The 26,427-nt window shown below is 44.6% G+C and overlaps 1 protein-coding gene across 1 annotated transcript in view; it reads left to right on the forward strand.

The window, feature by feature from the left end:
* The first annotated feature begins 15,452 nt into the window (after positions 1–15,452).
* The window catches only part of zfhx3 (zinc finger homeobox 3), a 172,158-nt gene continuing 161,183 nt past the window's right edge, over positions 15,453–26,427 (forward strand). The window contains exon 1 of the mRNA XM_007889284.2: positions 15,453–18,120. Coding sequence (XP_007887475.1) covers positions 15,453–18,120 — 2,668 coding nt within the window. The remainder of the gene's footprint in view (positions 18,121–26,427) is intronic.

Below are 26,427 nucleotides of genomic sequence, written 5' to 3' on the forward strand. Positions count from 1 at the left end.
AACGAAATAAAAAGACTGTCGATCACTGTGGAAGACATCAATCCTGATTAGCGTTCTCTTATTGTTACGTATTGACAACGGCACCGACTGCAAATGTTGTGGTGACGCCTGACGGCAGTTGCAGCCCGGAGAAGAGGCGTTGGCCGGACGCCAATGGTGCTGCCTGTGTTTAGCTGAGACGGAGCCTGTGTTCAGCTGGGAGTGCATCGTGTTGTCTCTGCTCTCCTGTTCAACTGAGCCCTGCCCTCTCTCTCGTCCTATTTGGCGATGAATACGATACGGAAATCCACTAAATAAAATGCAAACTTCTTATTGTATAAAGTGAACTGTAGGAAAGGAAATCAGATCAGATCAGCTTTTGTTTCATAGTTTTGTATTATTATTAATATTAATAAACCTAGTGGATTTTTTTTATCTCGAAGGGCACCGCTTTCGAAACTTATTTCACACGTTTCAGAGCAGCATTAAGGATTCAAAATAGTTGCACACAAACCAGGGTATGTGGCTTTTTAATGGAATTTCCCATCATTACAAGCCAGTGATCTACATTTCTGATCAATGAAAATTAAATTGCTTGAGTTCATCAGCTGCTCATTGTGACTAGACAGAGTCTGAGTGTTTCCCTGGTGGAGGTTCCAGTAAGTTTGTAATTCAGAGTTAACTCGTTCACTGCTGGTTTATTGCTCCGCTTTGTTTTATTCTTTCATTCCCTGTGCATTGTGTTGCCTTTTTTAAATATTTTTTGCCCGAATTTGATTGGGGTAAGCTTACACTCCTGTTTGCCAAATTACCAAATAGGTCGTGGACTGGGTTATTTGTCCAAGTGGATTTGATAGTCAATATTGGGATGGACTCTTCAATATACAGTATATGAAACAGCCTAGAGCTGGATGTTGTTCTATTGAATCCTTGCAATAACCTGGTAATCAGATGGAAGGAGGCTCTGGGGACAGAGGAGTCTCGGTCTCTCTGGGTGCGATGCCCTGGTGGGACCTGGCTCAGACTTGCTTCAGTGCATCATTCGTGCGGAGTCTGTGGACAAACACAAGGTCCAAACTGAGTGTCGGAAGCGCCTGTGAGTCGGCAGGAGGAAAGATAAAGAGAAAGGAAGACACCAAGAGGCATGCTGCCAGCAATATTCTTGGGGAATCAAGATGCCTTTTCACCTCTGAGCCTAAATTTAGATGAGCCCAGATGGACAGGAACAGTCTCCACTTTAAAAAGCAAAGACGGCTGGAGACGAGCGTAAATTAATTTATGAACCACAATTGCAGCAATGATGTGGAAAATTGGCCCACTGTTGTGTTGGTGTACTGAGCTTCACTCAAGTAACTCTATAGTAATGTGCTTCATGTAGGGTAACACATAGGTGGATTGTCTTACAGGCCAGTAACCTATTAAAGGATTGCGATTGCATCACAAATAAATAGCAAGCGTAAAGCTTTTGGTGTATCAGAACCTGAGTTGAAATATGCTCCTGCTTATGTTTATTTATACTGTCCAAATGTTGGGGCTGGCTTGTTTAGTTTACAGTGAGATATTGCAGGTAAAATCACACCAGTCACTGAAAGTAGCAGACTTTATGATGATATTTCCCATTGTGAAGATGGCAGTGAAAACATTAAGGTATGTTCAAATGCTGAACATAAAGCTGACCCGTCAGTGTGTGTGTGGGGGGGGTGGGGGTGGGGGGCGGGGGTGTCTTGCGATTTATATCCTATGACTGGACGTTTTTCCATTGTGGGTATAAATCCCAATCCGTGCCCTTTCAGAAACTTCACACGCTTATTCAATGCAGTGAATAATGATCTAAAAACTACAAGTTTACTTCAATTGTGACTCCTTCCCATTTCCCACCAGGGACAGTGGAGGAAGTTGGCAGGTCACGGAAGTGGCTACTTGTGGGAACAGTTGAAAACTGCGAACTTTCACCAAGTCGCTTCTCAAAACACCCCCATTGCGGTCTCCTGATACCAGGTGAAAGAGCGGAGGGAGCTTGGTATTTCTGGTGTCTTGTAGTTGGCATTTCCCTTCAGCCTAACAAAGCTATTATATGGTTTGAAGTGTGCAGAAGAATCTGCATCTTGGCACTGGAATATTATACCTATTCATCTGGCCATTTGAGCCCAGAAGTAGCTTTTAAAATGTACTTCAATTACTTTTTTTTTAATTCCAGCAACTTGAAGTGCACATTATTTGACTCGCAGTTCACCTTCAAAATGGTAGCTCGCTCAAATGGACTTAATTGAGTGTATTCTGTTCACTCGGCTGCACTGTATTCAGCCCTGCTTTCTTGCCTTTAAGTGGCTTTTCAATCTCTTTGGCTTTCATATCGTTTTTTGTGTGTGTGTGTTCAAAGTACCTTAAGCTAGGAGTCCTTTAGTCTTTTATCACGACCCCACCCGCCCTCTCCTCCTGCTCCTGTTTCTTTATGTGTAATATTACCTTTACAAAAAAAATTGGTCACTTCAATCCACGACTGTTGGCTGCCGCGTTTCACCCCCAAAATATACAGTCAATTCACTTTCCAGTATATTCTGTGAAGCGCTTTGAGATGTCTCGAAGATGTGATAAGGCGCTATATCGAATGCAAGGTTTATTATTATTACATTTACATTTTCCACCTTCGGAACCCCTTTATTCCGTGCGTCTGCTCCGTTCCGCTCTTCCATTCCCCGCAAAGTGCGGCCATGCAGTTTGGGAACGATTCATTGGCAAATCGCAGTCTTAAAGTTTCACTTGGCATCCTTTCAACCCATCAGTAAAAGAGCCGTGGCTTTTAATTGTTGAACAGAGAAAAGCTACAGTGTGAATGCGAGCCTTTGTGCGGAGCAACGATAATCAATCTCCTGACACTGGTGGTGGTGGTGGTGGGAGGGACGTTTCGGTCGACATGTAGTCACCTACTGTTTTTATATATTATAAGTTCTAATTACATATCAGCATTGACTGATGGGTGAGCCCTGAGCTGTACCGGGACTGGGTATCAACAGATTGTCAAGATCAGTCTGAGCAATGTCACGTTTTCAGATTAAAAGCGGAGACTATCAAAGGCAAGGCACCACAATCTGCTGCAGCTTCTACCCTTGTCGATCCTGTTGGTGCTGCAGGAGAGCCAGAACAGGGGGGGAAGGGGAAGCCAGTTGCGGGAGAAAGTTGCCCTGTAATCAGTTGCGTTTTGTCCCTCTGCTTCTGAGCAGTTTCAATTGTCACTCCTACTTTGTTTAGACTGGGAGGGCTTTTTTCTCCCTCTGACTTCCTGCTGCTTGTGAAGCTGTTTATGCTAATAAACTCATTAGTGTCGAAGGCGCCTGTTTTTTTTAATCAGTGTGTGCAAAGCAAAGCATGTTTGTGTTGACATTCTGCCAACACAGGCACCCTCTTGCCAAGTGAACAGGACAACTGATGATCAGCTGTAATGTGAAGAGGCACAGGATTCGTAAGACAACCTTCCCAGGCCTCCACTGATGGTGCTTTTAAACTGCGCTGCTCCATGTCACAAGCATAGCATATTTCACTTCCACTACAATCTAAGGAAGTTTGTCATTTCTTTTTTTTAAAAAAAATGCAATTGCGGTTTAAGCCAGCATTGCCTCCAGCCTCTACCAAGCTGCCACCAAAGGTCGTGCACTCAAGGATAGCTCCATCTAAAACTGCCAGCCTTGGTGCTTTTTCCTCCCTCCATCCCTCCTTCCCTCCCCCATTTCATATATGATTTTCTGCTCGCTTGTCAGGAGTGTGCACCTGCCTCCAGCAACCGTGCCCAACGCAGTGAGTGCAAATAGACACTGTGCCTGTATTATTACACAGGCACGTACTCAAAATTAAGCGCAGGCTTGCAAAGACCGAGGTGAATGTGGGTTGCAGGTGGTTTGTTGGTTTGCTGAACTTTCAGATTCAGATTGGTTCCTTTTGATTGAAATTTGTTTTCTCACCTCTTCCTGCCTAATGAGGGCACGATTACCCCAGGTAGTGTTTGGGGAAGGGGAGAAGGGGGATCCCTCACTAACCGGCTTGTGCTCGCGATTACACCGCACCTGATCTCCTGCGACCCACTACCCCTGCCACTCAGTGAATAGAGTATGGAACCTCGGCGTCTGGTTCGACCCCCAACTGTCCTTCCTCCCCCAGATCCAGTCCCTGACCAGGACTCCTTTCTTCCAGCTCTGCCACATTGCCCGCCTCCGACTGTACCTTACCCCAAATGCAGCTGAAACCCTTGTGCATGCATTTGTCACCCTCGGCTTGGATTACTCCAACCCACTTCTCGCTGGTCCCCCCCAGCTCCACTATTCATAAGATCCAGCTCATTCAAAACTCTTGCCGCCCACGTACTGACTCGGACCAAACTCCGTACCCACAGCTCACCAGTTCTGGCCCAGGCTCCACTGGCTCCCCATCACCGAACAGATCGACTTCAAGATCCTCACTCTCGTGTTCAAATCCCTTCACTCACTGGCACCTCCCGACCTCCTCACTCCCCAATCCACCACCCAGCGCCTCTGCTCGACTGGCACCTCCTGCTCATCTCTCACATCCTCCGCCACACCATCGGAGGTCGTGCTTTCAGCCACTGCGCCTCAAAACTCTGGAACACTCTCCCTCAACCCCTCCGGCTTGCCCCCTCTCCTCGTTCAAGTCCTGTCTGAAAACTTTCCTGTTCAATCATGCTTACAGCCACCTCCCCCCTCCCCCTGGCTCGGAATCAGGCTCCGCCACTGTTAAATGCTCTGAGACACTACCCTGCGTGGAGGGCGCTACATATGTGCAAGTTGTTGTTGTACAACCCTGCTTCATGTCCCTTACCCGCCCCCCCCCTCAACCCGCCCTACTCACAGTGAAACAGCTTTCAGCCATTCTACTCTGCCCTCCACTTAAACCAAGCCTTTAAAGCTTGTCTTAAGAACCATCTTTTCGATTATATATATCTATAGAAAAAATATTGGGCACCCAAGTCAGCTGTGTGAAGTCCTGCTGATGTGAAAGGCACGATATGTGATACAGATATGAGCCCCTGATTTCTTGAATAGCATCCCAAGCAGTGGAAAGCAGGCTGCACCTTGTGTCTTGAGCCAACCAGAGAGTACAGCAACTAAACCCAGCCGCGGATTCCCCCAGCGTTTAGACACCTGCCAGCCCAGGACTTGACGCTTTTTGTTCATCATTTCCCCGGATCCCTGTTTGAATTGGTACCAATTCCATATCGTCTGCACACACAAGGATATGTGAAGTGCTCTGAAAGAGCCTTTCTATTAGCTTACCCGTTAACTGCACAGGGGCTGCTTTCATCTCCCAGCTAATTGGAGTGCAGTTACAATTTCATGCTTTTTTTTCCCAATGTTGGTATATCACCAGCAACGTTTACTGCATTCATGTGAATCATGTAATTAACCCAATGCTAATTAATGATTAAAATTACACACTAAAGCTGTTAATATTTAATTCACAGGAAAGTGAGGCAGCACCTCCTCTGGGCTGTATGGTATGAGTCACTTCGCATTCCGTCTGCTGTTGTGCACTGTTCTGTGCGTAGCGCAGGGAGCTTTCTCCTTTATTGAAATTAGACGCATCTGAGAGATTGTTTTGAAATAGTCTATTAGCATTTGAATTAGCTGGGGGCGGTGAAGGAAGATATTCTGCTGAAGAAACGGTTTAGAAGTCATAACCTATGCGTGTTTTTACTCAGGAGGAGCTGTCTAGGCCTACACGATATTGCCATGTAAAACCAGTGGGACACACGGTCCCACAGAGCCTGCTTTGTGCACTTGAAGCCCAAACGCTTAAACTATGTGACAGGAACAGTTCATTAATAAAAGGCACTGATGGCAGCGTCTATCTAACAAAAATCCATTGCAGTCCTCGCTTTCTTTGAAAACGTACGGTTGCCAGCAGTGTCCGTGCACACGGCCCTTGCAGTAGGCTTGTTCTTGCACGTCCTAATATGCCAGGCGTTTAGGAATGCAAATTTACACCATTGAGATGTGAGGTGACGACAGGGAAAACAGTTGCTTTATTAGTGCATCTGGATGAAAGGTATATTATCAAAAAAAAAGCAGTGCACCTCATACCCAGCATTCCTCACGCTTTAATGCCTATTCAGCATCTTAACATTGTCACAGGTATGTTGCCTTTCTGCCTGTTATCTCCACTCGCCCCCAACCCCCCAACCCACACCCTGCACCCCAGCAGGAATCTTCTGCTCCCTTAAGACCGTCGATTTCCATCTTTTTTAAACAGAGGTTGATTTTCTGGCTTGGCAGGGTTGTTGTTGTATTTTAAATGCTGTGCTTCCACTTCTGGCTGGTGGTTAGCCTTGAATTGGACTGAAGATTGTTGAGTGGATCCCTGCGGCATGTCCCATCTTGTCAACCCACCTGAGCGAGTGCACTGCATAAACAATCCTTTCTTTTGTGCAGCGGTGTGGTTCACAAAGAGTTAAGCAGGTCCCCCCCACCCCCCCCGAGTATTTGATGTAATTTTCCAAATGTGTCCAGTGACTCTGGAAATCCAACTCGCTGGAGGCAGGACACCTCTGCCGTCCCTGACATAACCTAAGAGAGGGCACGCTTACACCGCATGACAAACGGAGCATCTCGTAAACCAAATTGTCCCTCCCTCCTTCCCTCCCTCCCTCCCTCCCTCCTTGCCAAGTAAATTTAGCATAAATCATAAAAGCAAAAAAAAAAACTTGTGCCTTGTTTAATTGCGAGGCCGCAGACTGGGAATGGCTAGAGGGAGGGAGGCAGGGATGGATGAAAGATAAGTGAGTGATGTTGCCCTGGGCACACTGACTGCATGTATGAACTTAAACAGTTTCCAGTCTATTTTAAAAACAGACTGATGGCAATAACTGAAGATCATTGATTTTACGGGAATCCATGTTCACAGACGTAGAAATGATCGACCAGCAGGTTGACTTTTGCCTCCTTAAGTAAGAATTGACTCTGCTTTCCTGTATTGACTGAAAGGCAAGAGAGAGTTTTCAAGCAAATGCCTGAGTGCGAAGCAGCTTAGGAAATTCTTCTATAAAGTTACCCCTGGGGGAAAATAGGCCGTACGTTGAGAATGGAGAGTTTTAATGGGCTGCTGTTAATTTCTTAAAATAAACCATTGTGTTATCTCTACATTAATAGGACAGAGGAGTATAGCTGGAAACGATTCTCATCCCTTCTATTTCTGTGTAGTGTCAAATGTGTGTATGCCTGAGAGAGAGAGTGAGAAACAGACAGGCAGAGGGTTGCAAAGGTTTTTTAATGTTTCATTTAAAAGTGCTTGACAAATACACTGGACCACACATTTGTTCTGGGGATAGGAGCAGAATATATAGTCTTAAAGGCCGAGTTATAGTGGGATGTCACAAAGTAATTAGTGCTAACTATTATTTTTTACCCCCATCCCCAGCCTGCTCCCCTCCTGTCCCAAATACGCTGACTCTTGCTTTGGTTTGGTTCCATGAACGCTGGCGTTTCTCGCCCAAGCGTCTGTTCTTCATGAATCAGCATACCAGCCACTGCAAACACTTGACCATGGGCTATGGGGGCGAGTGACAGCTGAATGGATTGCTGTCTTCGCTGACCTCCTCACACACTCATTTTCGAGGCTGAGAGGGAAGACGGGAATGGAGAGAGTAGAGTAATGGGGTAGTGATCAGCCATGAGAAGTTTGGCTGATTTCTTTCCCCACTCCTTACACAGGGGTACTGATGCTAAGTGTACCTCTTAAACCTATACCATCACTGCTATATCCTTCTTAAAATGTGGGTATCAGAATCGGTCACAATACTGAAAATGTGGTCTAACCCAGGTTTTGTATAAATTCAACAGGTGTGTCAAGTTTTTGGTAACTAAAACACAAAACACAGTCACTCCACTTTACAGCATATTCTGTGAAGTGCTTTGAAATGTCCTACCGGTGTGAAAGGCATTAACCAAATGTAAGGAGTGTTGTTATTTTCAGTGCTGTGAGCGGCGAGCCTTCTGATCATGGATTTGTATTGGCTGTATTGGTACAGATGCTTTGGGTACGTAAACTTGGACCTGGATCTCTCGCCAACACCAAGCAGAGGTTGGCATCTTCCATCCCAACTGTAGAGATGGAGCAGAAAGAATCTTGCACTTGAGTAGGGGCGCGAGTGCTGTGAACAGCTGATGGTATGAACGAGGTGTTAAGACTGATTGAAATGGTCAAAAGTAAGCCTGAGGCTGAAAATAAAGCGTGAGAGTTTGTCCACAAGCCACTTCTTTCCATTTTCCCTGAGAAAATGCTTAATTAAGGATGATGCGGCTGTGTTGCTGATAACCAGTGCAGGAGGGGTGCGGGAGGTGTGGTCAGTGTATTGAGTTTGTTGAAACTCTGAACCTTAATGGAGTTGAACCTTAATGGAGTTGTTGGAAGAGCTAATCATGACAGTGACTGATGGCGAAAGGCTGGACTGTTGAGCCTTGGCTGTAAGACATGACCTGTTTCTCTTCCCAGATGGAGCAGATGAAGGGCTTCCCTTATGCTGTGGGTATTGAATGCCAGAGTGGCTGCTGTCATGGTATTGAAAGAAAGATGCGCTTTTTGTGGACAGTTGCTGATTTTCCAATTTTTTTTATTGCAGTGGCACATGTGTGTCTGTGTGTATGTGTGAGAGAGTGTATGTGAGAGAGAGTGTGTGTGTGGTGTGAGGTGGAGGCCAATCCCATTGGTGCCTGAGTCCTGGTGACCATTTTTATTGTTTGTTGCTCTATTTGAAAATGATTTTTTTTGTCTTTCAAAGGTGAGGATGAAGATCTTAAACTTGAACTGCTGAGGGATAGGGAGATACACATACGCACATACCACACACATGCACATACGCACACACACACAAGCTTGCGTGCATGTGAAAGGCACCTGGGAACATGATCCTTTTTGCTCTTTCCTCCGATACTCACATGCACGCGAGAACTTAAAGACAATTGGATTAATTGCCTTTGCATTACCGGGGTGGGGGGGGGGGGGAGGAGGGGCAGGAGACTATTAACTTAGTTTGAAAATTGCAAACGTAAAATCATTTTTGTTTTTAATATGCTGCTGTCAATCTCACACCAGCTATTGAGTCCAGCCTCTGGGTCTGAGCTGTCAAACACTGGACCTCATGAATAAAATGGTGTCGCAGTCAAGCAGCCAGGTACAGGTTGGGAAATTCTGTCCCAAATTTCAGTGGTTTTCCAAAATGAGTTGCTTCACCTTCCATTGAGGTAGACACAAAGGGAGGTGAAGCAACCCATTTTGGAAAACCCTCTGATATTCTTGGGCAAATTGTTCTCAAACTGTTCAAATCTTGGAATAACTATTAGAGCTTTCAAAAGTACAATGCGTTCAGAAAATTAGAATCTAATGGCCAAGTTTGTGGTATTTTTAGAATAAACACTTTTGGAGTGATCTTGCTTTCGAAACGCCAACATCATCCTCCTGAACTTGGACAAAGCAAATATTTGATAGTGAGTTTCAGGCTGGAGTTTGGACTCGGGACTGAAATCAGAACAAAAAGTGACAATGTACTTCCCTTCTCATGCGTACAGGGGCCCACCCTAATCTCCTGCCGAGGCGCTTAAACCTTCCTACTGTAAACCCTCACGGTAATCTATGGGGTGAAGAAGGGGTCGTGTTGTTTTAGATTTTTCTGAAGTTGTGAAGTTAAGGTGTTCACGAACGAGAGTGCTGCGGCTTTAAGAGAGCGGGCAAAACTCCTGGGCCTGGCACAGTGTGAGGCGCCAGTGTGTTGTCTATTACGATGCAGCCAGTGACAGCGGGTGACTTATTTGACAGGTGAGGCAATCTTGAGCTTGCCTAACCAATCTTATCATTTTACCATGGCAACAGGCCCTCTGCGCATGCACGCTATCTTGGTCTCTCTCCCGCTGGCCTTGCTCCCCAAAATTCTCTCTTGCCTAAACTGATGATCCACCACTGGATACAGCCATTGCAGGTTAACTGCTGATTCAGGGTTACATCAGCACAGTGTTAACACCCCCTCCCCCCGGCCTCACGCTGTGGGACTCAGCGAAATAAACTGGACAAGCCCAGAGAAAGTTATCCCTTTGCTGGTGCAACCTGTGCCTCCGTTTGCTCAGTCTCCAGTTGTGAACTGTGTTTTTTTTTGTGTGTGAGGAGGCGTTGAGTGCATTTTTCATCCATTCTGTCATTGGTCTTCGGTTCCCCTCGGTGTTCCCTCAGAATAGTTTCCCATGGATGTGAAATGTTGGCAATGTTGACAGCTAAACAAGTGCCTAAACTGTAAAACAGAGCCCGGTCTACCCAAACAGTTGATTGCTTGCACCTTCTCAACTGCCCCCATTGATAGTTGGAGTAATTGGGACGCTCGTGGACGTTGCAGAATGCTAAACAGTTTGAACCGAGCGAGTGGCCTAAAGAGCTGCCACACATTAAAATGCAACGATCTTCATCTGCTTACATATGCAACCAGCTGGAGTAGTTGCCGAACGGAAATTAAGGTAGCGAGAACTCATCTTGTCCTTGAATAGCCATTTACAGAGCTGTGATCCCTCACTGGGGACCATGGTCTTATGGAGGAAGATGATTAGAATAAATTGTACTTGATGAAAACTGGACATCATGCTGAGAAGACAGAATGGTTTTATCAGATATGATAATTTTTGATTTACATCGCTTATCAGTCTCAGTGCATTATTGTCGTCATCTGCTGCACAGAACATGATCTGCCAGCGTGCAATATTGATTGTTTCACAAACAAATAAGACAGCACACTTTACAACATTATTTTGTGTGTGTGTGTGTTTTTTTAAAAAAAGTTTACGCTCGCTAGTCCCTCTGTCAGCCCCTTCACCCACACAAATGTACTGCAAGTGTCTGAGCAACATGCTTTGCATATCCCGCAAGTGTATATTGATAGCTTATTATCTGCCGTAGTGCTTTTGGATTTAGAGCAGATTAAATCCTCCCTGTGCTTTGTCACCTATCTGCTCTGCCCATCGCCTCCAGAACACTGCACGCAGAATTTCTTTTGTGCGATGCATCCTGCTTAATAAGTTTTTTTTGGCTTGCATCTTCTCCCCTTTCTTCTCTCTCTTACCCCGCCAATCTTTCATTTTGACTATTTTTATTCTCCACAGGAGAATGTTGGTCGTGCGCATTCTTTTCCATGTCATAGCTAGGCAGCCTGTGACACTGGGCATGATATTATTGCTGGGGGTGGGGGACATTAAGCAATGACCTGAGTAATGTAGTTTATTAGTATGTTGATATGTTCTGCCATATGTGTGATATCTCCCCTCCTGGATTCTTCTTTGGGTTAAGACAGCTCTAAGCTCCCGCTTATGGGGAGTGAGTGGACTACCAGAGTGGGAGTCGATCTGCATTCCTTCTGTGGCTTCTCTTTTGTTCTTCTTTTCCTCTTTCCCCTCTCCCTCACCCTCACCCTCACTCACTATGACTCGGTCCACACTTGGGTGGTGGAGTGGAGGTCTAGTGATGGAATGGAACACTTAGGTTCCAGTTGACCTGAACAAGGAGAGGGGCAAATAATGTGGGGTGGGGGGCTGGAATTGGGGAGAACCAACTATCAAACAAAACACACAAAAGAGGATTTAATTCAGTAAGACAAAAGAGATTAAAATGAAATAGAAACATCTCAAATAAACAACGGGAGCATTAATCGGATATAAGTTGGTGTTATGCTTGAATGGGGATCTCGTGGGGGGAGTGGGGGAGGTTATGATGGAGAAAGCTTGGGACAGAATCCTTAGGCAGCCTCTCCATATTGTCCCTGAGGTTGACAGCCCAGACCAAGGAGCGTTGGGAGTGACAAGCAAGCGAGAGGAGAGCGAGAGAGCCCGTTTTACACTAGTACCAGCCGAGTTCTCTGTCCAGGCAACACTGTAATTAGAACAACCCGAAGAGTTTGACAGACAAAATTAAAGCTGGAAACAAAGTAAAAATGGAGCTGGTGGTAATAAATAGCCTGCTTCTCTTTTTAATTCTCATTTTTAAAGGTGACGATTTCTCCGAAGTCTTTTTATTGAAGTGAAAGGTCACAGGGATATTGAAAAGTGTTGCTGAGAAACTTAAGAGCCACAAGTAAAATCGGTGGTCAGGCCGCTTCCAGAAAAGGCAGACTTTGTTCAGCTTTGGAGCTTTTTATGCAGATTCTTAGTTTTTTTTTAACCAGCGACAGAAGAGGAAGTGGGAGAGGAGATTGAATTGTTAATTCCTGGGAAGGTCTTTACTTGCTCTGCCTTAGAAGTGCCACACTCACTTTCAGTAAACTGGTTCCCCATGCAAGATCAAAGAAGTGCCAGTTTATCAATAGCAGCCCTAGCAGAGCACATTTTCCTGTAAATTGAGAAGCATTTATGGTATTGATTATTCAATAAGGTTATTAACCCTGCAATGCCCAGAGTGGTAGGGGGGAAAAAACACTTGAAAGCCTTTCGGGTCAGTCATGGTGAATAGCATAGCCAGGCACATTAAAATGTAGTTAGCATGTCGTGTATTAGGAGCAGAAATATTTAATGTAGCAGTTTCACACTTCATCAGAAGGATGCACTTTAATAATTTATGATATTCATTAATATATGATCGTGCCCGCTCCATTATGTTGGTGAAAGTTCAATTCAAACAGGAAAATTTGAGGCACTTTTTAAGGAAATGATTGTGCAGGCTGTGCAGTTGGATCAGCACATCAGTTATGTTTGGGGAAAACAAGGATGGCTGAATTTTCAAGTTGAAATCGATGTGGATTTTTTTTCCAATGAGTCGATGTGGATTGAATCAGACTTTGGGCGCCACCTTTGCTGACAGCAGGTAAACACAGTTTGCCTGTGTAATAACTTTGCTCGCGTAAGAATTGGGGCATTTCAATCAACATGAACGAGCCCACATCCCATCCAGAGATGTGGGGAAAAGTGCTCCCAATCTGACACTTGTACAATCGGTCCAATCCTCAAGGGAGACTTGAGGAAATTAGTACTGTATCTGGTACTTTGATCCCTTCATCCTAGATCTGTGCAAATCTGTGCAAAGTTGTTAAGAAGTACCTGAACTGTGCACAGTTTATCGGACAGGTGAATGTATTAGAAAGGAAGAATACTTTTTTTTCTCTCTCTGTATTCCTGAAAAATGGGATCCGGAATGTTAAAGGTTCCAACACGTTCCGAGCTTCCCAGAGTTTGAGATCCTGAGAGTCGCAATCTATCTCCTACAAGCCATTTCATTCAGAGCTAGAAGGCATCGGGAGGAATCACTGCCAGCTTTGAAATCGTTACCTTCCAGGGGGCAGGAATCACTGCCAGCTTTGAAATCGTCCACAGTCGTTTATACCCAACAGTGGTAGGATAATCACCTTCTATTACAAAGCTGCAAAGTCATACCCAGCATTGAATGCACATGCTATAAATCTCATTTATAATTAGTGACAGTTTAGGTACTTGTAGCTGAGCAGATGTCTGTCAAAGTGAAACACTGAGCAAACAATCTTGCTGCTCTAGCCCTATAGCAAGGCAAAACTATAGACAATCCACTTTAGACTGTAAAGAACATAAGTAATTGCATTAGAGGTACTTGCTTTTTGTTTTTTCTTCTAAAAAAAAATATATAATCTCATTTTGGTGAGCAATGCGCACAGAATGCCAAAGATTCGTCTAACCTTCAGCCAGTTGGCTGTCGGATCGCTTTCCAGAGTGGAAATTTTGTGAATAAAGTATATTGATTGATCTCGGGTTAAGTAAATGTTTGCTTTACTAGTTCATCACACTGTCATTCCACTTGGTGGAGAAGGCCCACCAGAATGTACCTATTGCCAATAAGGAACGTTTGTCACATATACAGTTAGACTTCAGCAAAATTACGCGATTTATATCCACTCAGGATCAAAACTACTGCACACTGGCATAACTGTGAGAGTCATTAATAATTTGAGACTAGATTAGAATTGCAATTTTAGAGAAAAATAACAGTTTATACCCTTGACCAGATTACCTTTTATGATGTCAGGAAATATGATGTCCCCTGTTATTCTGGGGGTGCGCATGAACATGCTTTCCTTGTTATAAGGAAAGGATTATTCTCTTTACTCGTACCATTGGGCATTTTATTCTTTTTTGGGCCCCTCCTTGCTTCCTCTGTAATAAGCCGCTAAGCCCTTTTTAGTTTTTGGAAACATGAATTTACTGGAAACATTAATTCACTGAATATCACGTCACTGAGACGCCTTGGGACGTCCTCCTGACGTGAAAGGCGCTTTATAAATGGAATCTTGTTGTTGTTGTTGTTGTCTCAAATCTCAAATCGCATCACAGGACATACTGAAAGGTGAATTGACTGTATTTTGTGGGCGAAATAATAAAAGGTTATGAATACCAGAGCAGGGTGCTGCTGCTCTGGTAGAACCATGTTGTGTGTGTACATACATATATATATAATATATAAATTAATTGTGTATTTTGTTTGGATGTCTGTCTCTTCCAGCGAAGTTTATTGTTCATTTAACTAACCAGAGAGGAAAATCGCTCACTGCACAGCTTACACACTGAAGGATGTGGTCAGCTATTCCTTTTCCCCCAATGGTCCATTTCCACCAACAACTTGACAGTGTTGTAGCTTCACTTGCCCACTTTCCCACCTGCCCGTTCTTCTCCGGCCCGGGTCCTTGGTTCCTGGTGTATATTGCGATCTCCTTGGCAGCCTTCTGTCACAAGCAACAGTGAATGAAGAAAGACTCCCAGGTCCCTTTAGAACAGTTCAGTCCTGCTTTGAAGCCATGTTTTTGATGTACAGCACAAGCCGCCAGCATCACTCAGAAGGCGAAGACTGTCAACAACTCTTGTGCGTCCCAAGGTGCTCCTTTCGTTTGGAGAATTACTCAGGGTGGCTGTTTGGTAGCTGTTTTGAGTTGAAAAGGGTTAACCCGTTGGCAAACTTACAAATGCAAACGTTTCATGTGACATGCATACTTTTGTTCTTGTGTGTGTGGAGCGTTGCCTCTTGTCTGTTTAGGAGCTGCTGTCAATACAAGAAAGTCTCAGATTGGCAGTCTTGCTGGAAGCGTTTGAGTATGTACGATGTCAGTCAAGATTTATAATTTGACTTTCCTGGGCATTCGGAAGCTTCCTGGGAATAGACAGAAAGAGATCTATGCTAGTCCAGGTTCACTTTTCTCTTGGTGCCTTTTGGTGTGCACATCACACGGACTTTTCAGATTGTCATCCATGTATGAGTTGGAGACGTTCTTCTTTTTCTTGCCTGAAATACAAACTCGAATTGCTGTTAATCTTTCTATAAAGTATTGGAGGTGTTTATTGCTATAAAGGCTAATTTATCTTTCGTGACAGTACATCACGTGTGAGTTTATGGTCGTGTTACGAGCAATGTGGTCATTATTTCCTCTTGCTTCTCTCTGTAGGCCCCTGCGGGACTGGATGCAATGAAACCCCCATGTAGCCATCGCTATGGAAACCTGTGACTCCCCTACCATCACTGGGCAAGAGGATGGGTGTAGCACCTCCCAGCATCAGGAATGGACTGAACCCAACACCCAGGTCTCTGACAAAGCTGGTTCAATGGAGTCTGCACGCGAGAACTGCATCCCGTGTGAGAACCTAAGGGCATCTTTGGACGAGCGGAGCTCAGAGACTGCCGCCGCAGCCGTGGTGTCACACAGCTCGCTGTCCACCAAGGAGGTCAGCTGCAACGAGTGCTCCTCCTCATTCTCAAGTTTACAAAAGTACATGGAACACCATTGCCCCAACGCCCACCCTCAGCTCCTCCAGGAGGAAAGCGACAGCGACATGAGCGAGGCGGAGGAAAGCGATGTGGAGAACCTGGCCGGCGAGATAGTCTATCAGCCAGACGGGTCTGCCTACATCGTGGAGAATGTGAACCAGCTGATGCAGAGCGTCCAAACTGGAGGGCCCAGCGGCAGTAGTGTTCTCCCAGCATTGTTCATGAACTCTATGTCCAGCGCTGGGAGCAAGCAAGGGGAGTCCACCTCTGCAACGTCCGTCTCTGTCTATCCACAGATCATCAACACTTTTCACATAGCCTCATCTTTTGGGAAATGGTTTGGTTCTGACCAGGCCTTCCCAAATACCTCAGCACTGGCAGGAATCAGTCCTGTCTTGCACACTTTCCGTGTTTTTGATCTGAGACACAAAAGCAACAAGGATTACCTGAACAGTGATGGCTCTGCCAAAAACTCTTGTGTATCCAAAGATGTCCCTAACAATGTGGACTTGTCTAAGTTTGACAGTTTCGTGCTCTATGGCAAGCGAAAGCCGATTTTAATGTGTTTTTTGTGCAAGTTGTCTTTTGGATATGTGAGGTCATTTGTAACGCATGCTGTGCATGACCACCGAATGACCCTTAGTGAAGAAGAGCGCAAGCTCTTAAGTAATAAGAACGTGTCTGCTATCATCCAAGGGATAGGCAAAGACAAGGAACCTCTTATAAGCTTTCTGGAACCAAAAAACAAAAACTTTCAACACCCTTTAGTTTCCACAGCTAACCTCATTGGCCCTGGTCAGAACTTCTATGGTACATTTAGCGGAATTCATGTCGATGGTGACGAGGCTGTCCAGGCTGGTTTGGCTTTACTAAAAGATTCTGAAGGTAGCTCAAGTACAGCTGAGCAGCCTCACTCAATCCCGCTGGCACAAAGTGCTCTGTTGAACCTTGGCGGGTTGACGAGCTCAGCCCTAAAGACCCCAATTACCTCAGTCCCTCTGGGCCACCTTGCTTCCGGGCCGACCAAAATGTCAGAGAGCAAGGATTTGGGGATGGAAATCGAGAAGAAAAAAGCCAGTGGAGAGTTTAGCGCTGACTGTAGCCTCATGGAAAAGGCTGACTCCGCCGAACAGGTGGATGAAGACGAGGAGTGCAAAGAACTGTTCCCAAACGAGTCGGATGAGGACGATGATGAGCCCCAGGAAGACCCTGAGGGCGACGCATGTAGCAGCAAGGACCTCGCTCTCTCAAACCAAAGCATTTCTAAATCTCCTTTAATGCCTAGTGTGCTCAACCCTTCTCCGAGGGGCACCTCTTCTTCTTCTACTTCTTCCTTTGTTGTTTTCGATGGTGCAAATGGGAGGAATGCGGTGAGCTTGTCAAACGACAGTGCAAGCGGCGACAGCAGTATCGGTCATACTGAGAGTAATAGGATGGACTTTGTAGATGAAAGTGCCAATAAAGACAGTGCCACAGCTCCTGAACCAAATGAACCTGTCGATGGCGAGGAGGGAAACTGTACCTCCCATCACCAGCATATCATCGCTCCCTACGAACTGGGGGGTGGGGAATGCTCCACCACAAGCACCATCGAGTGTCCAAAGTGTGAGACTGTCCTGGGCTCCTCGCGCTCGCTCGGGGGGCACATGACCATGATGCATTCTCGGAACTCGTGCAAGACCCTCAAGTGTCCAAAGTGTAACTGGCATTACAAGTACCAGCAGACGCTGGAGGCCCACATGAAGGAGAAGCACCCGGACTCCGGTGGCTCGTGCGCGTACTGTAAGACCGGCCAGCCCCACCCTCGGTTGGCCCGGGGCGAGAGCTACACGTGCGGCTACAAGCCGTTCCGCTGCGAGGTGTGCAACTACTCCACCACAACCAAAGGCAATCTCAGTATTCATATGCAGTCCGACAAGCATCTCAACAACATGCAGAACCTTCAGAACGGCGGCGGGGGGGAGCAGGTGTTCAGCCACACGACGGGGGCAGCCGTGGCAGCGGCGGCAGCAGCAGCCGCCGCGGCAGCCGCCGCCAACATGAGCAGCTGCGGGGCCTCCTCGCCCACCAAACCAAAAAGCAAACCCACCTGGCGCTGCGAAGTGTGTGACTACGAGACGAATGTAGCCCGGAACCTGCGCATTCATATGACCAGTGAGAAGCACATGCACAACATGATGCTGCTCCAGCAGAACATGAACCAGATTCAGCACAACAGACACCTGGGGCTCGGCAACCTGGCGCCGGCAGAGGCTGAACTCTACCAATACTACCTGGCCCAGAACATGAACCTGCCCGGCCTGAAGCTGGAGAACACCGCGGACGCCCAGTTCATGCTGGGCGGATTCCAACTGGACCCGGCCAATGCGGTCTCCACACTCGCACCCACATTAGGTAAACGGACTCCACTTTACCAATTTTGAAGTCCTCTTTTTTGCTTTACACACTTGGTTCTTCATGCGGAATGCATTTGCAAGGACTATTATCATCATTGTGGAGTCCTGTAGCTCAGTGGTTAGAGCACTCGCTTTGCAAGCGAGAGACCTGAGTTCAATTCCAGGCAGAGGGCGAAATCTTGGGCAAGTTTCCTTACTCCACACACCTAATAATAATCCCTCCAAAAAGAAACAATAATAAATTGGTCATTTTCAATCTACGACTGTTTGTGGGACACTGCTGTGCGCAATTGGCTGCCGTGTTCGCCCACAAATATACAGTCAATTCAGTTTACAGTATATTCTGTGAAGTGCTTTGAGACGTCTGGAAGACGTGTAAAGCGCTATATCAAATGCAAGGATTATTATTTTTTTTTTTACCGGTTCAGGGTAAATTTCGGGTTAGAGGGTGCGACCACCTAATTGGAACCGCCTGCTGTGGGATAGTGCGGTGAGCTTGCTTACGAGGGGTGGGGGGGGGGTGGGAATCGCACTCCGGCGATGTTCGAAACCAGACCAAATAAATTCTAAAGTTTTTAAAAGTATTTTCTATTGCTCAACACTTAAAAGATTGGTAATAGTGAATGGAGTCCAGCCCGGGGTTAAACAATGTCACAGAAGCGAGGCTTGAAAACACATTCTGGGGTCAATAGGTCTTCTGTTGCATGGAAGCGAAAAGATTTTGTCAGTTTCCTCAGTGGATGGAGGCAGCTTATCTCAGTGGACGCTCCAGTTATTGTGTGTCCTTGAATTAGGTGGGTTTCAATTTGTTTTGCAATGCGTAACCTGGTCCACACCCATGATATCACTTATAAACTAAAATTAAAACAAAGTCTTAAATGCAAGACTTCTTCTAAGAAGACCAGATTTTTCTTCAAATAAATAGCAGGGATGTAAACTGAAGTCTGCATTATATAGGAATATGATAACCTCTATTATACAGTTGGTTGTAAATCAGCCTGATGTAACTTATTCCCCGATAGACAAATACAAAAAGTAGGAGATAAACTAGGTATGTGGAAAAATATATATAATATGGAATGTAAGACAATATCAAAATCATGGATTTTGTTTCTTCAATCCACAACTGTTTGTGGGACGCTGCTTTACGCAATTGGCTGCCGCGTTTCGCCCACAAATATATGGTCAATTCACTTTACAGTATATTCTGTGAAGCGCTGAGCTGTCCAGAAGACGTGAAAAGCACTATATCTGAGATGTCCAGAAGACGTGAAAAGCACTATATCGAATGCAAGGATTATTATTATTATTATTTAAGGATTGGCTGATGCTTAAACTGCTTCTACCTAAGATATATTCACATAAAATAGTGTCTCTATTTAAGATCTAGAGCACTTTGGTGTGTTTGCAAGACAGGTGGCCAGGAGGCAGGGTTTGGCATCATTTGAAGCTACCTATTGTGCAATGTAATATTACTTAATAATGAAAGATTATAGATGCACAATTAAAGAGTCGCAATATTTGTATTATTCAAGTTCCTTCCCACACCCAATCTATGTAGATTCTTGCCTCGAGCAAACAATCCCAAGCCTAGTCTAGTTTAAGTGAATAATTCACGGTGCGATTGATATTGATGAGATTCAAAGTATTTTGGGAGGGTGAAGAGGAACTTGTCAGATAGGAGTCCTCTTTCTATAGCTGATATAAGCAATTTCTGCTGAACTTCCTGATTAAAAGTATGATTTGGAAAGGGTCAAAAGTCACCCCCCTTCCCCCCCCCCCCGACCTCCGCCCCCCCCCCCCCCCGAGTTTATTCCATCAAAACACAAACTCATACTAAAGTTTAATCGGGACACCATGACAACATGGAATTATGTGATGGTGTAAGGCTAGGATTTTGCATAGACCCACAACAAAATCATCTCAAAAATTATTTTGTGGAAGTTAGGAGGAAAGCTTTTTTTAAAAAAAAGAGATGTCTGGGAGGCATTGTGGAGAGTAGAGCAGTCACTGAGTGTCTGCAGAGGAAAGACTGCATATCTATCAGTCACCTTCATGCTGGAAACCCCTCTCTATTTGGGGCTTGGGTTATTTAAAGAGTTATTCTTATTACTAGAAAGTGATCTTGTGGATTACGCCTTGAAACCCCAAATTAGTCTCAAAATTCTGCTGCATTGTCTGCTCCAAACTCAACACTTCTTCCAAATCCAATGCCAGTTCAGGTCCTACTTCAGTAAAAGGCAAGTGAAAGCGTTTGTGTCAATTTCTGTAAAAGTACAGATTTTATTATTCGTCTATAAAGAAACTGACCGTTTATTAATCATACCATTCATTCTTTGCCAATATTTTACAATGTCTCACTGTAAGGGAAGACCTGTCTTTATACAGTATGTGGTTTTTTTTGAAAACTGTTACAAACAATGAAACACAGGGGCACAGAGAGTAAATACCTCAATATGGCAGTTGAGGTGTGTAAATATTTGCTGGAAAATTATTTTATGGTACACTGTGTGCAATTTCATCAAATGGAACATTTACATTTGTGGCTTCTGATTCAGAAGCTCACTGCACCGACTGTACAAGATGGGAGGTCTGTCCACGAGGTTTATAGCACTCTGCTGTGTTGGCTTTTTTAGTAGAGTTATGCAGTCATAGAGCAAACAGGGCCGTGTGTTGACTTCAAGTCATTAAACCACTGTCCTTGCTGCCTGAAGGCATGTGCTGGATGTCGTAGGAGAAGGGGCTGAGCCATGGATGTGTCCACGGTTACATTCTAACATGGTGACTGGGCAAGCTTGTTTCTGTTACCTCCCCCTCCCACACCAATGTGGAACATCGTGATTCTTTGTTCAATTAAGCACCTTGGAGGAGAGCTGGTCAACCTTGTTGGCAATCAGTCCCAAAGGCTTCTTGTTAGAAGTCTGGCCCTGTTGCCCATTGAGCTTTGCGATGAACAGTAAATAAAATGGATTTTTAACATATACCACAATCCGAGCATGAAGTCTGAGTATGGAGTATTGCAGTTTTACCTTGCGATCGATATGAATTGCAAAACGTTTACACCCGTATTTAATAAATATTAAACAACAAAGAATCCAGCTGCAGGGTTTTCCAAGCGTAAAATACTCATTATGTTTACCTGAGCATTCTTGAGTTTTATCTTAGGCTAATCGCTTTTGATGCTGCCCTTCTTTCTAATGAAGCCACTACTGTAGTATATTATGTTTTGTTTTTGGTGTTCAGAATAATACACCCATGAAATGTGCTGCCAGTTGGCCAGCAATCACAGTCTAGCCTTTGCCAGCTCCACAGCACACGGGTTGCAGCAGAAATATGTCCTTGCAAAGTGGTCAGGAGCAACTGAGCACAGCCACATGCAAGTCGCATAACTGCAGACATTGCTGTTTCTTGCTGTTAAGGCAACGGAATGTTTCTTTAAAGAAGAAGTTTCGTAATTGCGTGAATTTTATATCTAACACAAAACAAAGCAAAGCCCTCTGATGCACTGCATGTTTGTCCTAACAAAATAACTGAGCAGAATAGATCCATACTGTTAACTCTAAATGATGGAGGTTAGACCTTGGAACTAAGGTTTTCAAACAAACCTTAGTCCCTTGTGGGACTTGTTGGTAGCTCTTTCAAAGCTGGCACAGGCACGATGGGCCGAATGACCTCCTTCTGTGCTGTAAGATTTTATGGTTCTAGATCCTCCATACAACACAGAACATCATCAAACCACTTCCCCTTTGCCCTACTGCACCCCATTGCAGAAAAGGTCAAGAAACACATTTCCAGGTTTCTTTGTTTTTTTTAAAATATTTTTTTCCTGCTCTTGGCAGCCCATTTTCAGTTTATACACTAGCTCTCAACAAAAAAGAAAAAAAAAGCCATATTCCTGCATTATTAACAGTAGCATGTTCTTGCAAGAATATTGGACTTGGATTTCTGCCAAAGTACATTATAATATATTAAATGTAATCTCCTGCAAAGTGATTAAAAAAGATCAGAGTGCCCTGGCATATTTCTAACACATTGTGCTGAATTGTATGACATCTGTCATAGAGCTCATGCAGTCTGAACTGGAGTAGCCTGATGCATGGACGGTTGCTCTCTCAGCAATATAGGAAGTGGAACTATCCTGTGCCTTGCACTTGTTACGTGAAGCACTGGCGAGTGAGGACCAATCGTGCTTGTCAGGATTGTTGGCTCCCCTTTGGTAATGATCGAAATGTGCCAAGAATGGAATAAAAGGTGGAGAGGAGGGCTTGGAAATTCAGCTCAGGTGGTGCTTTAATTAAAAAATAATGTTGAAATCCCCATAATGGCATTCATTGTTCACAAAAAACATCATGGCTCCTAGATTACAATCAGACTAATAAGTGAAATGTTCCGACTTTATAAATGTCATATTTATATTGCTTCAGTACAGCAAAGAAGTTGTGCTCTTTTAACAGTTCAGTGCCAGTGTACAAAACTGCGTCTTTTTTAAAAAAAAGAGCAATGGCATTACAGTGATTTACTCTGCTGGACATATGCTTTGTCAGACTAATGATTGAAACTTTTGGCAGCTTTTTCAGTGGAGTTCTGAATTGCAGCAATAAATTTTGTTGTTTTGGCCAAGTCTCAAAGAGTTAATTATACTGTACGGTACACACACCTGGAGCAGACTGCCTGATATGTTGGGGAGGTACATTTTTTTGTTGGGTCGCACAGTCTTGCTTAAGCGTTTCACAACAATTAAAAATTGATTCCTGCAACAAATTTTTCACCATCTGTTTAATTCCGACATGAATTAGAACGCTTATATTCAAAGATGCGTAATGCCAGTAAAGCCCTCGAAATAATGTTGTTCCCAGTTCACTGGAACCAATCCCTTAAGCAGCCTCTCAGGCTATGTTATGCCTACAGTTGTCAAACCCTTTCAGAAACAGCAAGTTTATTGTCTTGTCTTGCATGTCTGTGGTTACCAGCTGAAATCTTGGCAGAAGCCACATTCAGACTGTTTTCATGTGTTATCCAATTCCTTAATCATCTTGATCATGTGGGGGGAGGGGAGGGGGTGTTGAGTCGAAAGCAATAACATTGGCACAGAAACGTGCAAGTTGAGTCCAGTCCCCATCTCACTTGGGTTTCCGTTTATATACCTTATTGTCCTGGATTGATGCATGATTTGCATCTCCCTTACAGCACATTTATTGTCACCTCTCTTGGAGGATGGAAACTGCTTAGTGCTAGGTTGTCAGTGATCAAATCAATTGGAAGAAGATTAAAATAGTTTTGCTCGAAGACATAGCTGCATTGCTCGGAAGAAGGAGTAAAACATCTGTTGAGATCCTTCTACCCCATATCAACCTGTCCGCTCCCTCCGCTCAGAAGCCCCCGGCCAGCCCGCTCCTCCATCGGCGGCCAGGTCTTTTTAACCCCACCCTATGGAACATTCCCTTCGCTTTGCTCCCTCCCTTGCTTCCTTCAAGGCACGTCTCGAAACTGTCCTCTTCGACCAAGCCTTCTACAGAGACCTCTGGAGTTGCCTATAGGCAATTTACATCAGAATCCATGCTGTGATGGGGGAGAAGATAGGGGATAAAAATACGGGCATATAAAACCTACATAGAGGATACACATCAAAGCAAGGCCCCGCTGGATTCCTTCCTCCATTGGTCAGGCCCAGCCAAATGTCTCACAACGCCAACCGGGGCTTGAAACAGAAATAACAAAACACATTTTGTTTAGCTCAGAATAGGTCAGAAAATAGGAATAAATGAAATGAAACAGGGAGTCGGTGATGCCAAAGCACACTCACTTGCCAAGTGACTGCAAGGGCCATTCTGGTTGGTTCACTCGAGTCTCCTGTTCATTAGCAGTATTGCGGTTATGAAGGGAACATTTGTTATTTTAAGCACACAGTTTTTTTTCTAGCAAGTGGGTGTAAGGAAAACAGCTGTTAAGACTTTAAACAGCGAGCACATTCTGTTATGTCCATATATGGAATGAAAATTGTATCTCATTGCTTGAACAATGCAATCCATGTTTTTTTTAAAAAAGCACATCTTAAAGCAGGAGCCCTTGACCGCATGTGATTATAGAGAGAAGAATACACAGATGTCAAAGCTAAAGGGCACTTGATCTGGGAAGAAGCTTTGTTGGTCAGCCCATATAATATGTCAGCGAGAAAAGCTACAACATGTGTGCTTAGATGCCTCCAATACCCTATTTATCTCTTGATCACCACACTTGTAGGAATAAAAAAATCAAAGCACTTCAAGTACCAAAGACAACAAAGCAGCAGTGAATAGCTTAAAACTCTGGCTTCCATACATCAATGAGGTATGGATTGGGAACTTGAAAAACAAAGTTAGGTGGAAAGTTCTTGAGGTTCGCACAGGTTTGATTGCTTACACCTCAAGACACTCGACCCTTTGTGCAAAACTCCTTCTCCCAGCATGTCTTTCTTCAGAATCTCCTTTCGGAATCCCAAATCGATTCTAAACTGGGATTGCATGTCCTTGTTATTGCATTGGTGGTTGAACCGCACAAATCTCGCAACTTTCATACAAACCAAGTGAATTAAACAACACAGGTAGAAACTGCGTACCTTCAGGGCAGAATGTAAATATCTCACAAATACACCGTATCCAAATATTTAAAATGCTTGGAAATGCTGCAGATATTTTAGATTTCTAGACAACCTGCTATGTGTAAATACTGCTGTGGCAAAATACACCAGCGAATAAACCTCTGCCTGTGTTTAGTCTCGCCATTTAGCCATGGAAAGCTGTAGTAACCTGTCTTTGGAATTGTCTCTGTGTCACTCTCCCTTCCGTTGCCCGTCTGTCAGTCACTGTCTTTCACTCTCCTCTCTCTTTCCCTCCCCCCTCCTCTCTTTCTCTGTCTGCCTATCTCTCTCCATCTCAAACCCCACTTGGCCTTTCTCTTTATCTACGGTGTGTGTTGAGGGCTGCCTTGCCCTTCTGGAAATGCAATACATTCATCCTGTGCTTAATGCAAGAACTGACAAGGTTTCACAAAATTTCAATCAAATTCATGTCGGAAATGTTTCTCCACACAACTCTCAAGTAACAGCAGACCTCTATTGTCTGCGCACACATTACTTCAGCCCACCAGCCAGTGAGTGAACTCTTTTCTTCTGTCACATCGTTCATTCGGCTGATGGAAAATGTTTGATGGGGGCTGCGGAGGACAGTTTCAAAGCCAAGCTGTAAAAAGGGCTCAAACAATGCCCTAAAATAGGTGTACGCGAGCTTTGATATCTCTCCCTATCTTCTTTTATTTGCCAATTTTTTCCCCTTTTCTCCCCTCTCCTGAAGGTCCCGACTCGTTGCTGGGTTATGGTTCCACGGGCACTGCTCACCCTCTGGTACCTCGTCGAAGTGGCCATTCTTCAAGTGTCAGCCTAGATGGTGAGTTATTTGGGCAGGTTATTTAACCATTCGTTGTGGGGGGAAGGGAAGGTTCAGGGGTACAGCATTTAAACTCACCCCTGTCTACACGACACAAGAGTCACTGACTAGTAAGGGACGTCCTCCCGACCTGAAAGGCACTATGCAAATGTAATTTTGTATTGTATTTGGGAGCGGAAATACTGGCTTTTTTTTAACACTCTCATCACAGCACAGGCACACTGAGGCAAATAGTGACAGCCCTACTGAGATTAATCAACTGTCCTTAGCATTGAGCAGGATTTAATATTATAATGATAATTATTTTTTATATTGTTATTTTTAATCATGGTTATTAACAACCTTTGAGTTTTTATACAGTGCCTTTTACATTGAGGCGTCTCAAAGCGCTTCACAGGTAATGATACTGTCAGGTGCAGGGACTTGTTTTGCAGGCAAATGTGACAGCAGATTTTCACACAGCAAGGTCCCACAAAAAGCCATGAACGACCAATTCATCTGGAGGATTATTTGTTGTGACTCACGGAGAAACTCGCTTCTCTTTTCACTGGATCTTTGACGTTCACCTGTATAGATAGACAGGACTTTGGCTTAACGACTCATCCAAGGGACGGCAATCACAGACAATATAGTGCTCTCGTGCACTGCACTGGACTGTCAGTCCGAAGTGTGAACTCAATGAGCCTGTTACTCTCTGGTGTGTTTGCTTGAGTGCTACTCGGGACGCTGTCTTTACCCTCCAGGCCACTGAGGGAAAACCTCTCCTTTAATTCTATAGATGTAATATTTCTAATTGGGCTGCACATCAACCATGGTCAAGGAAGCAGATGGCTGACCTGCTCCGAGGCATCTGGCATTGCTGCTCTGAGCCAGCCACTAGGAGA

This window comes from Callorhinchus milii, unplaced genomic scaffold (genome assembly GCF_018977255.1).
Source record: "Callorhinchus milii isolate IMCB2004 unplaced genomic scaffold, IMCB_Cmil_1.0 Scaffold14, whole genome shotgun sequence".
Taxonomy (NCBI): Eukaryota; Metazoa; Chordata; class Chondrichthyes; order Chimaeriformes; family Callorhinchidae; genus Callorhinchus; species Callorhinchus milii.